At 35.1% G+C, this 16,963-nt stretch overlaps 2 protein-coding genes across 5 annotated transcripts; both read right to left on the bottom strand.

Annotated features, from left to right (window-relative positions):
* Positions 1-511: 511 nt before the first annotated feature.
* On the bottom strand, positions 512-4,868 carry irgq1 (immunity-related GTPase family, q1). The gene is made up of 3 exons (XM_043260806.1): positions 4,579-4,868; positions 3,329-4,048; positions 512-2,844 (listed from the first exon to the last, which is right to left on the bottom strand). The coding sequence occupies exons 1-3, from the start codon at positions 4,587-4,589 to the stop codon at positions 2,130-2,132; spliced, it is 1,446 nt and encodes a 481-aa protein (XP_043116741.1). The 5' UTR covers positions 4,590-4,868; the 3' UTR covers positions 512-2,129.
* A 1,736-nt stretch (positions 4,869-6,604) lies between these two features.
* On the bottom strand, positions 6,605-16,435 carry cblc (Cbl proto-oncogene C, E3 ubiquitin protein ligase). Of its 4 annotated transcripts, none has more exons than XM_043260866.1 (14): positions 15,424-16,435; positions 15,255-15,291; positions 14,437-14,868; positions 11,177-11,323; positions 10,852-11,008; positions 10,443-10,564; positions 10,182-10,319; positions 10,006-10,093; positions 9,549-9,680; positions 8,753-8,944; positions 7,858-7,986; positions 7,679-7,734; positions 7,259-7,314; positions 6,605-7,052 (listed from the first exon to the last, which is right to left on the bottom strand). In XM_043260866.1, the coding sequence occupies exons 3-14, from the start codon at positions 14,805-14,807 to the stop codon at positions 6,898-6,900; spliced, it is 1,743 nt and encodes a 580-aa protein (XP_043116801.1). In that variant the 5' UTR covers positions 14,808-14,868; positions 15,255-15,291; positions 15,424-16,435; the 3' UTR covers positions 6,605-6,897. The 4 variants fall into 4 exon arrangements, 3 of the variants coding, with proteins under 3 accessions (XP_043116801.1, XP_043116802.1, XP_043116800.1); XM_043260867.1 differs by having other exon boundaries at positions 14,437-14,580; positions 15,424-16,433; XM_043260865.1 differs by having other exon boundaries at positions 14,437-14,978; positions 15,255-16,435.
* Between the last annotated feature and the right edge of the window lie 528 nt (positions 16,436-16,963).

The following is a 16,963-nucleotide window of genomic DNA, read 5'->3' as shown; positions in this document are numbered from 1 at the left end:
TCATTTTTGGACCTGTCATCAGGTTTATGATGCATTTGCTCTAGAATACTGTGACTGAGCTGTTTAGTTGGGTGTAACAGTAATAGACTAACCCAGTTATTATCAGTGACGCATAGAGCCACAAAGTATTTGTTTGTGTTTTTACCCTTAACAACATGACAGATAAAAAAGTTGACATGGGAAGTACAAAAAACAATCAACAAATTAATTAACATCATTTCAGTGAAACTTTTTTTTTCTGACAGACATACCGAAGTTTGATTAAAGGAAGAAAACAAAATGCAACACCCAAACACATATATCTAGCTCAGCAATTAAATGACTTTTAATTTATCAAATAAACACAAACTACGATCTAAATCATCTAAACTAAATCATATCATTTCAACTGAAACAATTTCTATGATTTTCAGGTCCATTAAAAAATGTAATTATGTTATAGTATAACTTACCTATAGCCCTATAACTTACCTACATTAATGGTTTGTACAACAGGAGAGAAAGCATGGTGCATTTTTCATAAACATTTTATTAAACAAGAAACCGTTTTAAATGTGAAATGAGAATCTGCAGTTATTACAATTATTACAAACATATATTAAAATAGTACTGATCACAGATCAACAGTTAACATGTTTTAGTGCAGACCAAATCCTACCGATAATTTTCTGTTCTATATCTTCTGTTCTTTTGCAAACATTAGAACAAAGCAATTTCAGCCAAACAAACGTACATCCAGGCAGCTCTTTGACTGCATTAAAGTTCCAATCAACTTGAGGTAACGACGACACTGTTAGCAAAGAAATTTAGCTTAAGTTTTAAGTGTTTTAGCCAAACGCTTTTGAGAGATGCACAGACTCTGAGGTAATTTACATGCTCTCATATATCTTTTAATCGATGTCTTGTAGACACCAGAGGTGTAAAAAGTACTCAAAAAAAATTGTATTCAAATGAAAGTACAAGTATCTAGACAAATAACAATAGCAATAACAAGTTACTTTTGTACTTTTACACAAACTAAGATCTAAAGCATCTAAATTAAATCATCTCACTTCTTATAGGCATAGGACGTCCAAAAATGACGCTTCAAAAACTACCCAAAGTGAATATGACGGTAAGCCGTACAGCCTCCGTTCATGAATCAGTGTCTTCCTAAATGAAACAATAGGCATATGTAAGAAGATTACAATACTAATATTTTAAACTTGACCATCATGTTCACTTTGTGTGGTTTCTGTAGTGGTCCCACTTTTAATAACATTTGTGATGCAGAGGTTAGAAACATTCCAAACAGGATGCAAGAATGGGTTGAATTAATGAGGAGAGTCATGGAATTAAAATATTTTGAAAGCCCATTTTTTTGTCTTGTCTACTTCACTGTCTAAAGGATGATTAGATAATTATAGATAATTCATATAATTATCCACTACCTGGTAAGAACATCACTAAACATATAATTGACCAAACATACAACATCCATTTAAACACTTTTGGAGATTTACTATCATTTAATTAAAAAATGATAGTTACTACAAAAATATGATGATTTTTCATATTTTTTCAGATAATATATTACACAGCTAATGGCTCCATCAAAACAAAGAATAAATTATCTTTTTTGGGAGAAAACTCCACTTTGCAATCCCAACATGCTTCCTCAGATGTGATGGTGAATTAATTGAACCTAGACATTATCTAAACAAAGTTATAACCGAAGTAGAAATGTGTGTGTGCTTGATGCGTGAAAGCAATGATCACTGGTTCTCACATCAAGCACGCACGTTTTAGCTTACGTTTACGCTATTTAATGTACATAAGATAAATACATAACCCTAACAATAACAATGCAATGTACTTTGAGAAAAAAAAAAACTTTAGTAGTAAGAGTTGTAGGAGTAAAAAGTACATTTTTTTCTTCCAAAATGTAATCAAGTAAAGTAGTCAGTTTAAATTGTACTTGAATGAAGTAACATCCGAATCCCCACCTCGGGTGAACATTATATTTCTAATCACCCATTGTCGATTATTCCTTACATATTGCACACCAGTTGAAAACAGGAGCCATACTATAGTAAGCTTGAATATTTAACTGTAAATTAAACAGTTTCGTGCTAAATCATGTCATATTGTTATTTTTGCTCCTTAACTATTCTTGCTATATAGTATGCAAAAGCACTTGACCTGACAGTGTTGAGGTCACAGGAGAGTGCACTTTCCAAGCTTACAAAGTCAAATGCAGATCTATCAAGACTGTTGATGAGAAACATCTGCTGTTCAGACAGGTTTGCCATCTGAAGCTCCTGGATAAATTGCGCCCGAATCCCATCAAGCATCTCAGACTCATCACAATACAACTCACTTTGAGCCTGTAGATGATGGTCCACTTTGGTCTGGACCAAGAGGTAATGTTTCCTTAATTCCTCAACTGCTTTGGCTAGTTTTAAATGCCGTGCTTTCTGCCAGTCTGATACAATGATAATATAGAAGTCAAAACAATTCAAGTGTTGTTTCATCTCATACATTGAGTAGTCCATGACCGCCTCTACACCGGATATGTCCCAGAACCGGACATCTGGGTACCCCAGACTCATTGCTGGGTTGCTGATGGATTCTGAAGCTGCACCACACTCTTCATTCTTCAGCCCAATGAAGGCATTTACCAAAGTGGACGCTCCAGAGCCCGTCTCACCCAACACTGCAACATCTAGTTGAAAGTGACTCAAAGCCTCCAGAACAACACTGACTTTCGCAGCTCCATATCCTGTGCGCTTATACATATCCTGCAATGCTGTGATGTCCTCTGTTTCAAGTTTCCCAGTCTGCTGGATGTGATTTGTAGCATACCTAAAGTAACAAAAAAATTGAAATCTCATGAACGTTAGGATGAATGATATTTGAAACATTAATTTATTTAGAAATACATTCACTATATCGGTCATGCGTGCAATAAAGTCATCTATGATGACAATGTTTTAATTTATGAATTGTGACTTTGAATTGTGATTACATAAATTATGTCAGGGTAAAAAAAAATCTAAAAGTATTTATTAAAAGTATTATCTGAAACAGAGCAGGAAATTCTATCAGGGAATAATTAAATAGACCCTTTTGACAGTGCGTCAACGTCAGAAAGTCAATAAAAGAGCAACTTTTTTAAGCTATAAATAAAACAGGTTACGAGAGTACATTTTGTAAGAAAATACTATTTTACAAATATTTCCGTTTTCTACTTCAAACTTTCGTTTAATGTTTTCCTAAAAATTGGTAGAAAAGTTTTTTAACACTATATGAAACAAAGAGTTACAGTACAGTTTACAATAATACTCACCTTGCCGTTATCCATCCTCCATGCAACATCTTGTCCAGAAAATCAGAAAATATTGCTGCTCTAAGCTGAGAAACCTCATCTTTAAAAGTGTCCATGAGCTTCTGCATGTCATAATTTTCTGTTTCATGGGACGACACTAGGAACACATGGGGGTCCAGTTTCTTCTCCTTCAGATATTTCTCACAGTCTTGTCTCATTTGATCCAATGCAATGAATTTGTTTTTCTTTCTACGGACATCATTATCAATTTTTGTTCTAATGAAATAAAATGGCTTCTTCCGTTTCTCGATTTCATCAATCAACAGCATGTTGTTTTCTCTGACTCTCTCCGATATCACGATCATAAACATGTCATAAAGGTCGAAGTTCATAGTCTTTACATAACTCTTGGAGGCAAAAGAAGGAGTGCCCATCCCTGGAAGATCCCACAGTCTGACGTGGGGCAGATTTGAATGATGATACATGGTTGCTTGCTTTGTGGTTTCCACGGCTCCGGTTGGAGCAGCCCCTGTGTCATCAGGGTTCAATCCAAGCATCGCATTGATAAGAGAAGACTTTCCTGCACCAGACTCTCCAGTCACGGCGATATCCATCTTAAAATGGTCAAAAACCTCCAAAAGGGATATAAGCCGGTGGGGAATTTCTTCAGAGCTTTCAGAAGCAAACACATCCTTGATTTTGTTCAAATGATCCTCTTGTATTTTTGGTGGCATGTACAGTCTATAGAAAAACATGACAATCTGTCAATACTTTATGCTGTAACATTTTAAAGAGCATTATTGCATCGTCCATTAAATTCTTTGTCCCACTGGAGGTCTAATGAACCGCAAAAATGAGTTCCTCTGGAGAAATATATCGACATTCCTTTGAAGGTTTCTCAAATATTACATTGTGTGTTTTATTTAGGAAGAATTAAACCGAGAAAGCCGAAATTGTGCCTCACAATACTGCACGACAGTGCTGCGACTGAAATTTAGATCAGCTAAACTTGACCTAACAGTTAGCCTACTAAAACAACTTCTGCTTTTTAAGGCGTTTCAAGACGTCGTGTAAAATGGATAACGCATAAAATATGGTAAAGCGTTCATTTTTAAACGGCATAAGTTATCATAAATTATAACTGAATGAGCGCTAACGTACTGAATTTTGATAGGAACTGTGCCCTTGTCGGTCTCATAAGTGAAAAAATAACATCGCATGCATACATAGTTGTCGTGTTTTTAAAAAGATTAACAAATAAATCGACTCACCTACTCTCCATTGCTCTCCCGTTTACGTTGGTTTCAGTTTCCTCGCAATCCAATGAAATCGAAAGCAATAGCCTAACCTATGCTACGTGTTCAAAACACATTAACAAAATTAAAGCACATTCATGATCGGGCTTTCTTAAAAGATTGCTTTCAAAAACCGCTAAGAACACAACCCCGATTCTTCAAGCCTAATATGAAACGTAAACGCGCGAGACATCAACAGCAGCAGGAAGGAGGGCATGACTTTCTGAAAGCTAATCTGAAGGCGTATGTGTATGTGGCATACAGAACTGGTCCGAAGTTACAGAAGGAAACGTCTTTTAAAAAAAGCATCCCCCCAAATATTTTATGCATGCAAACTGTATCCAAGGTACAGGTTGCAGTTAATTCTCATATTGTGTTTTCATTAAGTTTTGTAATAAATTTGTCACTGCTGAAACAGTAATAATTTGATTAGAAGCTATTGTTTTATTGCCTTTAAAAAAAAAAAAAAAAAAAAAAAAAGATTTTCATCCACATCGCAAATATATTTTTTGCTACTTTATTAAGTTATTTATTACGTTTTTGAGAGGTAAAACAACAACAATTACATACCAAAACTCCAAACTTTCCTGTTTTGGTAGTGACCAGCCTACTTTTGAACCTAGCTCAAAGATGCTAATCAGCACATGATTAGCTAGCTAGCACAGTTGTAAACATAACTAAAATAACTCCCAAAAAAGTTTGCTTAATTGCAGAGAGAAAAAAAAAGGTGTTTGGTAGTGACATTCTATTAAGCTTTAAATATTATTGTGGGTTTCAATAAATAATAGAAGAATCTTAATAAATATCTAAAATTTGAGAACATACATGCATGTATAAATTAAAAAAACAAAAAAAAATTAATGCTCTCTATGCATCATAATCATAAAAAAAATGGTAAATTATAACAATAGTACATATACAAGAACTGGTGCCATTTATTTTAAAATATTTTCTTGTCTTTCTTGCTTCTGCCATCTTAATTTCTAATCGCAACCAGAATCATTCAGTTAGTTGATGTGTCCAATGTCTAGTATAGCCCAATTATCTTGCAAAATAGTGTTGACAATCTTTCAGTTTTAGTGCTGACATCAAACCAATGATTACATGATGACTAAGTCATACTTAATAGAAATATTGTTCATGTAAGATTTTATTTGTAAGATTTTACTTGCTCAGATTATTGGCAAAATGGGGTAGAAATAAAAAAAAAATGTTGTAGGCCTATGGCTTGAAAGTCAAGTTTAATTTGTCATACTAAAGCTGTAACTGTGACAAATCACGTGAAACTCATTATAAAAGAATGAAAGAAACAAGAAGAATGCATTCAGGTGAATCCCAATCTTCTAAACAAACAGAAGTAGGCTAATCCATTATTTTAACACAAATAGAGGTCTGCCTCAATCCAGCCGAGGAGAGATAATCCATAGATCATTAAAGGAAGTTTACCAAAAAAAAAAAAAATCTATTATCATTTACTTACCCTTAAGTAGTTCCAAATCTGTGTGAATTTCTTTATATTTAATATATATATATATATATATATATATATATTGTAATTCAGGCCGTTGACTTCCATGGTAGGAAAAAAAAATACTATGGAAGTCAATGGTGACCCAAAATAGTCTGGTTTTACTACTTGAGGGTGAGTAAATGTTGACAGAATTTAAATTTTGGGGTGAACTATTCCTTTAATGAGAAAGTCAAAACAGTTTGGAGCAATCAGTCGTAATTCTCATTTACAGCAAAAAGTTTTTCTAAAGCCTTTTATAGATCTTCCAGTACAACAATCTTTTTCGGAAAAACGTTGCTTTCTTGAACTGATCTCTGAAAGGCTTTGTAGGCAGTAAATGTATTTTATTTTTGTCAAAATATGAAACCATAAATGTTAGCGTTATGTACTGTGTGAAACTTTGTTTTAGTGTGAATTGAAAATATTTCAACTTATTTAGAAAAAGTTAAACAATCTATATCTTGTGATATACACAAAAAAAAACGGCAGTTGTTTGTTTTATCTGTACATTTTTTATTCATTGTGGTCTGTCAAAGCAGTGCTTGTTTTCTAAAAATTTTGTAGGCATGAGGTAGAATTTAAAACGTATTACAAACATGTGAGCAGTAAGATGCTTGTTCTCTGCTGTCAATGCAAAGGTCAATGGAGCTAACATTCCTACATGCATGTTCTGAATCTGACGACGACTGTGTTCTTTGAATCATTTTGGTTGTCCAGTACGACAGATGACTGCTTTATCTTGCCAATATACTTTACAGTCTGAGGCCTGAGGATGAAGGATCCCGTCAGGATGAAGTGTTTCCATCTATCTCCCCATGTGGAATGTGACTTCCTAAGGGAAACGTTGGATCCACAACACCTCTGTCTTTTTCCTTGCCCCTTCTTTTCTCTTTCCTCTTCCTTTTTTCACTTACTGAAGGCTCTTCCCAGGTCACCCCACCTACACAGACAGGAAATGATGTTTCATCAGATGTGTTATTTAAAATCCCGCCACCAGATGTCAGTACAACAGCAGAAAAGATAATGCGTGGTCGTCTCAAGCGTTCAATAGAGCGTGTCACGCAGTATTCTATAGATAATTATTGAAAGAAATATCAGTTATGATAAGCATACAAGAGCTGAATGAAATTTAGTTCTGATACCCACTGTTTTTGACATATGGCAGAGAGGAGGGATGGAAGTCTTCCAAAAGTTCCTCATTTCTGAATCCAGTTAAGGAATAAAAGGATGATAGAAACAGACATTAATCTTATACACTTATTTTTTTTCATTGAATAACTTATTAATACATGAAACGTTTGCATTTAACTATAGTAACTCCACAATGTGTTTGGACACTTAAGGCTTTCTTAAAGTTTAGAGATGTGTAACTGCATTAGGTGAAAACTATCAAACCAAGTGGCATCTGATAGCAGCTAGCATTGGTAGCTAATTTTTTCTGAAGTACATATTTTGAATTTTAAACACTTAATGTCAAGATTATTTTTAGTGGATGCATGACATCAGTTACCATCATACCCATGTGTAACATGTAAAATAATGCTTTTTCAGAACATTTTTTTTTACCTATCTGAAGAAGTTTGTCTTAGCATGTTTTCTGACCATGAACTGTGTTTTACTTTCTGCGGAGAGATAATGATAACCGATTCTCATGATTACAGTTACAGTAAATGTATTCACTAACCACTAAGGACACAACTAAAAACAACACAGATAGACAGACAGATGAATCTAGACTGGCTGACCTGTGTGCCTGTGCTCAAGGATCTGGAGGGAGGTTGGGGAGATGGACATGGGGAAAGTGAATGTCTTTTGGGAGGAAGGGGAGGAGGTGACAGACTGGATCGAGGAACTTGATACTCCTCCTGTGATAACTGAAATAGTGCGAGGCGAATGAGATTAAACAACCAATAAAGTCAGAATGAACTGAAGAATTGCACAGGCTCAAACCTACAATTACGTTCACATTTATTTCATAAGAAATATTTTCATAGCAAAGCAACGTGCGGTATGATAGAGAATGCAAAATTCAATGGCTATACAAAAAAGCTAGAAGAAAGCTTTCATATTGCAAACAATAATGCTTTATAAATCGAGAAAGTCAAAAATTGTGATTATGAATACTATACAATTTATCATACGGCTTTATCGGAGCTAAACCAACACAGAATTGACTTGAGCTAAATAATGACACATACTACCACTGCTTAGCAGAATCTGAATGGTTGCTATTATTGATTCTGCTCTTTTCTGTTTATTGCTGTAAGGCTGCTTTGACACAAGGTATATGAAAAGCTATTGAAAATAAATTGGCTTGACTTGATCAAAAATGTTCCATTAGTGTTTATTCAGACATTTTAAAATTCTAGCACTTAGGCATATGCCATTATTCATTCTCATATCATAGCTACTAACAATTGGTCAATATTAATAATAAAATAAAATAACATTTTGTTTAAATGATACATTAAGAATTTTTTTTTTATCTTAGTACACAGGCATTGCAACATACATTATCAGCATGAAACATTGATATTAATTTTAGGATTTGCTAAGTATTACATTTAACAGTGTTTTATAGATGGACTTTGAACTTAAGATGGTGAACTAAATGTAACTTAGAAGTAAACATGCTCTCACCTTTTTCATACAAGCCAGTTTTTTCATCACCAGCTCAACATCCTCATGGTCCTCCTCCTCATCTTCATCTTCCTCCTCTTCCTCCTCCCCCCCTGCCCTCCTGTCTCTTGCTGGCAGGTAGGGCTCAATGAGGATGGACTCTGTGCCTCTGATGTCACAGCGGCAGTAGGGGCACGTGTGCCCGTCTGACTTCTGCACAATCAGAGGGAGTGACACAACGTTCAACACCCAAATTCACATACTTATTCAATCCTCTCAAGGGCATCCTTATCCTGCCCGTCACACCACAAGAAAGTGTCTCGACATCTTACACGAGCTGCACTTGTCTTTGAATGTGTTAGATTGTAAGACGTAAAGCTGCAGAAATGCATCACGTTCTCTCATTCTCTTGGGTAAATGTTATCTTAGCGTGCAATGAAGTGTGACTTCAGAGAAGTGGAAAATCAGTCACACTGCACACATACGCTTGATCAAACACAAGCAGGAAGCTTGAGCCAAAATGTCAGGTCATGTTGCATGATTCTGTGGCAAACATTTTATTTAAATCGGAACTGCTTTCTGAATGACTTTGTGTTACCCAAGCATGTAATTATAAGTTTATGTTAGTGATTTATTTTCAGTAAAATAAATGTAGTTCTGTTTATGATGTTTATGCACCAACAACGGAAAACACAGCCATGTAATCACGTATAGCTGTTCTGAATGTGTAACTTGACCATAATTGCTTGTGAGTGTGAATGCAAGTGTGAATGAGAGATGGGGATAGAGGTCTGAGCACAAAAAGAAAATGATATACCTGCCAGCCAGTCAAGCAGGGCTGACACAGCAGATGCCCGCAGGGCTGAATGCGAGTGTCCTTGTCTCGTTCTGTGCAGATTTTGCAGAGCTGAAATGTGCTGCCAATCTCACAGTATAATTCATACTGCTCCTGAAGACACAAATTCAACACAAAAAAGGAGAGAGGAAAAAAGAACATGCATTAGAGGCAAATATATATATATATATATATATATATATATATATATATATATATATATATATGTATATATATGCAATTACATTTTTTAAGGTTTAAAGCTTTTAAGACACACATATAGGATAGTGTAATCTGTACACTGTACATGAACAATAATATATATATATATATATATATATATATATATATATATATATATATATGAATAAGAATATATAAGAAATATATAAGAAAACACAACGCTTTTTATTGTTGAGATAAATGTTGTATATATTACCTCTGTGACCTTGACTCGACCCTTGTGAGTCGGACTGCACAGGCTGCTGAGGTCAGGGTTCACATCACGCCCATCAGGGTATAGATAGCTTTAGATATAAGCATCCAGATTGCATTAACATCATGACGTCAGATTTAATTTCAGTGTGCATATTTTTTTTCAGATTATGAACTTACCAGCCCTCCCTGAAGCCTTGTATGAGTGCTTGGTAAAGAGGTGTATTTTGGGGAATGGTTTGCACAATGTTCCCATCACTGGTCACATGACCAATCGCCCACTGACCCATTTGTGTGCAACTGAGACGAAAGATGTAGCTGTGGAGAGAGCCAGAAAGAAGTCAGATATAAACCACTGTAATACTATGGTTAAACCTAGATGAGCGATCTGTAATATTTTGGGGATATTTAGGCTTTGCTATTGTCTGCATTTTGTCTAACCTGCCAGGACGATGTCTGTAGTGCTCTAGTCGAATCCTGACCTGGTCGTAGGTAAGAAACGCCATGTATCCTGGGTGAGTTACTGCTAAATGGTTCCAGTTTCTTAACAAAGTTGACCAGGGCTAAAGGGAGAATCGAACATTAGACTGGTTCATATTTTGAAATGATTACAACATAAAAAACAACATTAAAAAATTCTAATAAAAAGGAAGGAAGAGAATTAAAGGACCAGCTGGTAATGCTCTATCGCTGACACTTCACATGAATAGATTAAAAGGCCTAAAACTTTAGCTTTTATAATATATAAATGTTAAATTAATCATGCTAGATGTATCTTATATGATTTAGTTCATCAAACATAATAAGTCATGGAACGGTCCTGATGTTTTTAACAAAATTTGTAGGATACCTGAAAAAGCCTGGTGAAAATATCAAACTCAAAGATGGATATGTGATCATTACAAGTGAGATCAACAGTGGACTTTAAAGCCATGGCCTCCATTCCCTCTTCAAAGTAATGAACCCTTCTCAGCTGCTGTTTAAAAATGTTCCACTGTACTATACATCTGAAAGAGAAGAGAGACATAGAGAGAGAAGAGAGAGAGAGAGAGAGAGAGAGAGAGAGAGAGAGAGAGAGAGAGAGAGAGAGAGAGAGAGGGGGTTGATCGTCCAAAAATGGAATGCGTAGGGTTTGAATCTTCAGCAGACATTAAAGTAAATTATTTTTGTCATACTTGTGTCCAAAGACTTTCCTCCAGAAGTCTTTGGCCTCTGTCTTTGTAATTCTATAAGTATCACCCTGAAATCGTCCCTCAGGAAACAAATTTTGTAGTTCATTCAACATGTGGCTGAATAGCAGGGACAACTTAGTAAGGTTTCTCCTGAAAAAGAAAGCAAATGTAATATTTTTTACATTTTTTTACATTGTGCGTTTGTGCAAATGTTACACGAGCAAATATTAACAAATAGTAAAACGGAGTCGTCTGTATAAAATGGCTAGAAATACTAGGTGTACAGAAGAGCTGTGGTGCTTTTTTTTGTTTTGTGCAATATGGTAATTGTTTTTGATGTGTTATAAAATCATGTTCATCAAGTTGCACAAACATAAACCCCCAAAAAGAAACAAAAGATTGGCATAAGCAAAATGCAGTTTACTAGAAACAGGAAGCAGGAAACTTTGATGCATCCTGTCCTGAGTGTCTGTGGTCGGGCTGACAGAATTTTCCATTACTAATTGATCAAAGAGGTTGCTATGGTAGCGTCAGCATCCTCTACACAGCACGACACAGATCGACACCTCTCATCTCCTATACTGCTGTGTACATTCAACATTTAACATAATTATCTCAAATTACAGATTTATATTTATATTATGTCTTTATGATCTTTATATTATGTCTAAATATAACATATCATGTATAAATATAACGTGTAATACTTTACAATAAGATGTAATTTGTTAACATTAGTTAATGTATCACTAACGTTAACAAACAGTGAACAATACACTCATTACAGTATTTTGTCATCTTTGTTAACATTATTTAATAAAAATACAGTTCATTGTTAATTCATGTTAGCTCAGTCTATTAACTAATGTTAACAAACTTGTGATTTTAAAAATTAGTATTAACTAATATTAATGAATGCTGTATACGTATTGCTCATTCTTGGTTAATGTAATTTGGTAATGAACCTTATTGTTTTTTTTTTATTATGTATTGTTTCAACTTTTCATTGTAATATAATAAGTGTATTTTCTGACGTGAGTATTATTTCAGTCTTTCTTCTTAAACCTTTAATGCTAAACTCAACGTTACTTGATTTTTTTGCAGTAATTATTTACTTGTAAATTTTAAGTGAAATCTTTTAACAGCAATATATATTTTTTTATTTTATTAATAGTTTACTTGGTAATACATCTTATAATTCATATTCATTGAGTGTGCTTCTGTTAGGCTGTGGATAATGTGGCTTTAGTGTGTTGAGATGCATATTTATAAACTGTCTTACTTGGGTGCTAAACTGACCCACCATGGCTTGTATGCAACAGATTTTTCCACTCAGACAATATGACCGCTTTGTTTCTACTTTTATCTCTAGTAGCTTAGCCACAAAGCCCTCAATTTGTCTTACCTTTTATCTGAGCAGCTAACAGAAAGTATAGCGCTTCTGAGGCCTTAAGTTTCCTTTACTCGTGTTCTTAAATTTTCCACCACATACTGTCCTGTCCACTAACCATATTGACATCGCTGCCCAGCCGGCACAAAGCAGGTGAAATGAGCTACATTAACCCACATGTACTGTATTAGGTTTGTGTGGTCATTCCAGTCTTACTTATAGTGAATAAATTAAATCAGCTTGATACAAGAGAGAAATAATAGGCTATTTCAGGCTTCTCAATGAAAATTCAGAACTGAAGTCACGGTATCGATTGAACGCGGCGTTCAGAGTATGTTTATATTTTGTCAGCATATCAAAAGTGTGTGTAAATACACTTTTGCTGTATGCATACATGCGCACATAGTGGTACTGCTTTTATTCTTATAATTTTTGTCTCAACACTAAAGGTCCAGTCGTGAAATATTGAATGCATTGGCGCACAAATGAAATGTAAAAAAAAAAAAAAAAAAACTTGTAGACTTGCAGGTCTTGCTATTCAGCTTCACTGGAAACAAGACTGTTATTTACTGTTGTAGAGATAAATGAGAAGTAGACCGATTATTATTTACCGGGTCTCAGGGATTTTATGTTATTCTCTAATTGAAGCATATTTCATTCTCTCTTTTTGCCATGCTTAAATAATAATAATAATAATAAAGTTAGGTTTCGTGATCAGGAACTAACGGAACGACCGCTGCTGTGTTGAAAACACAACATTAAACTGCTGGCCTCTATCGCCAGAAGAAAGTTTCCTCCATTTCCATGATAATGCCACACTATACACACTGGTCATTAGTAGTCATAGCAGACCAGAAACTTGGTCAAGCCTCACAACAAACTCTAAACAGGGACTGCTATCTTTGGTCTCTTAAGATGGAAAATGAGCTGTTTTACTGCAGTTAAGTTGTTGTCAAGCTTTACTATTAGGGCATTTTTACAAGGATGGCTTTCCCTCGCAAAACTGATTAGTGTTTTAATACGTGTGTAGACATGTCAGTACTTATATTAATATTTTTTTACACAAATTTTTGCAAAACATTGTAACATCTGTTTACGAGTACAATGTAGTGCGCAAATGTTTAATCAGTGTTGACGTGAAATACTTTTTCTACTACTACTGGTAATTAAATCGTTTTAATACTTAAAAGTCTTTCCGCACCTTCAACTTGACATTTTTTTAATTTGATTTGATTTTTTCGAATGAGGTTAATAAAGGACCATAGAACCATTATTAGATAAGTCTTAAATTAAAGTCAAATTTAGCATTTTAGTTGGTTAGAAGTTGCCAAGTCATTGCATTTCTGTCTCTACTATATGGTAAATTCTCAGCTAATCCTTGTAATCCATGTAACCACTCATATTTTAGCTCACAAATACTTACTAATTTATAATTTATTATATGATTACGCTTTATTTTGATAATCCACTTGAGATGTTACACTATATGTAACTTTGCAACTACAAGTACTTGAGTATGTTACTTAGTAAAATGTCTGTTGGTGGATTATTAAAGAAAGGTTTTACCATATAAACACTTCTAATAAACACTTATGTATGTGTGTACCTAATCACAGAAGTGGTGTTTTTTTATGCTTTTAAAATTTATGTATTATTTCGAATTATATAAAATATATCACCAGCCAAAATGAGTCACACTCTTGGAACTACCTTACAACAAACAGGACTAATCTAATCATTCGAAGTGGATCGAAACCTTTTTATCAGAGTTGACTTAAAATGATGAAAGTCGACTCAGTTATGATCAGTGTCTAAAAGTGTCCACTCGAAGAACACGCCACGGGTCCAGCGACTGACCTCAGCTTTGTCTTACCTGCAGCTTGATGTCTCCTCAAACATCTTCTCCTTGCCATCCTTGAAGAGCAGGACGGCTTTATCTGCTTTGTCCAGCAGGTGCCGAACATGGATCCTCAGATAATCGCCCTCGTCCCCTCGTGGCGTGGCCATCATGGAGCCCCTGTAGGGAGCCCATACTTCTGTCAGATGGATGGCGGTCTCCGATACTAGTTCAGGAAGGTACGGCGGGCTGTTTTTAAGACCCAACCTGGGGTCTGTGCTCAGTTTATGCAGTTTGTCCAGTCTCCTGAGAACTTTATCAAGATGTTTACGGTCCGTGCTGGTGGGGGACTGGGACACGGACTGAGAAGTGTCAGGAGCTTGACTCGAACGTCTAGCTGTTGCCATGATAGATGAGATATCTCCAATGTGTCACACGTGGTGTGCTAGTTGAGATTCTGACATGTGTCTGAATCAACAGTCATCGAAAATAGTGTTGAAAACAACTACTTCCTTCACACAAATAAAGTGTAGCTGATGCAGATATCCTCTTTTATTCATGTAACGCCTGATGATAAGCTGAGTTTATGGGAAGCGTCATTTTTAGCACAGCTAGCATGAAAAGATTAAATCCTCTAAAGCTATAACTTATGAAACATCCAGATACAATAACAAGTGGTTAAATTACGTCCCCATTATTCTCAGAAAAGTAATTTATTTTTAGGTAGAGTGATTTATCTAAAAACCACTTCCCCAGTAACTCTTTGTCCTGTTATCACAGATGATGATATATTGATAAAAGCAGCTCAAAAGCGTCTGTAAATATGATAATTTCAAAATAAAGAGTCATCTTACCACTGCAAAACTTTGTTTAATAATCCAGTTTAAAAACCTTGTGTTGTCCATGTCAGATATCCACAGGTCAGATGAAGTGCGGAGAAGTGATGAGAGACGTTTGTCATCACAGCCACATTTGTTTCACATGATACATTCTTCACGAGCAGAACAAGAAAAGCTGACTTACCCAAACAGCACATGTGCAACACCTGACAAAAAACTATGCAGGTTGGCTTGAGCGAAAAAAGAAAAAAGCTGCAAAGTTCTAGTCATGTGTCTTTTTGCCATGTCTCCATTACAAAGGTGTTGCTAACAAGTAAAGACAAACCCAAAACCATGACACCAAAAATAGTTCAAAATCCCAAAGCTTTACTTCCAGATCTACCGGCCTCAAGCTCACTCCACCCATACAGACATTCAGTGCTCTTGCTCTGCTGTTATCTCTCATCCGTATGGTTTGTCTCAGTTTGTCTGATTATATCTCTGTGTCCTAAATTTTGCAGAGGCACTCACGCTCATGCTGGTTACGGACAGGAACTCAGCTGCACACATTCACCTCTCTTTCTCCCTCTCTCTCTTTGATCGGTTTCCGGGTAGCTAACAGGCAGACAAACAGGTTTGTTTTCTTTGTGTGTGTGTGTGTGTGTGTGTGAGAGAGAGAGAGAGAGAGAGAAGCAGCATGGGCTGCATGTGGTGTATTGGACCAACCATGTGTGAACGACTTCCTGAATACATAACAAATGATTATAAAGAGGGACAAAGAGTTTAGGGTTGACCTTAAAATGACATTAGATTATCATAGAATTAATGCTCAAATGTGTATGCCTACTATATTGATGTTTTTATGTTATAATGTTAAATCATTTTTAATTCAAATTCTATGTCTAATATACTATACATTTATAAAATAAAACAGTAAAAGAAACATATAAAAACTTAAAATAACTGAATAACAATCATAACACAAATGAATGACTAAACTTAACATGATTTATACTAAAATAAGATTCTTACTAATGCGAGGGGGGCGGAGGAGTCTTGGTGGGGTTTAGGGACTATATTAAAGTCCTACTGGCAACGTTTCTTCAGATTTCCTTCAATTAAACCAGTTGACTCTTTGTGGTCCTCTTGTGGTCAAAAAAATATCAGCATATTATTCTGTAAAATGCAATAACTTTATTTATTTACTTATTTACCATATATGTACACTATTTAAATTATTCATGTTATATTTTGGGGGTATCAGATACATTTAAAAAAAAAATTTTAAGTGCGATTCATATTAAATAACTGCTGTTTTCATTTTCAAGTTATTTAAAATTGCTCACTAATGTACATTTTCCCTCATCGGCAGAGGGCGCTGCTTAATTGCGTTTCAGCATCAGTCAGTGACTCTTATAAGGAAGGCCAGGCAGCTTTTGAAAAACGTCCAAAATGCTATTAAGAGTTCTTAATTAACGATTCTGCTATCTCTTTCGCTACATAATGCATGTCTGCCATTTCTATTTTGTATTGCAGAATAAATTATATGGTTAATATTTTACAAATTGACTATTCCTGCGATTGGTTTTATCGCATGGCCTATTTTTTCATCTGAAGGCAATTTATGAGCGGTACATGTAAATGGAACATGTTTAGAGGAAAAAATACATAAAAATTAAATATAAAAACTGACCATATGACTGTCTATACATTGGATTAAGGTATGAAGCACATGAACGCTGTGA

The sequence above is a fragment of the Puntigrus tetrazona genome, chromosome 16 (assembly GCF_018831695.1).
Source record: "Puntigrus tetrazona isolate hp1 chromosome 16, ASM1883169v1, whole genome shotgun sequence".
NCBI classification, from domain to species: Eukaryota; Metazoa; Chordata; class Actinopteri; order Cypriniformes; family Cyprinidae; genus Puntigrus; species Puntigrus tetrazona.
The sequence above is the reverse complement of the archived record's forward strand: the minus strand, read 5'-3'. Positions and strand labels throughout refer to the sequence as shown.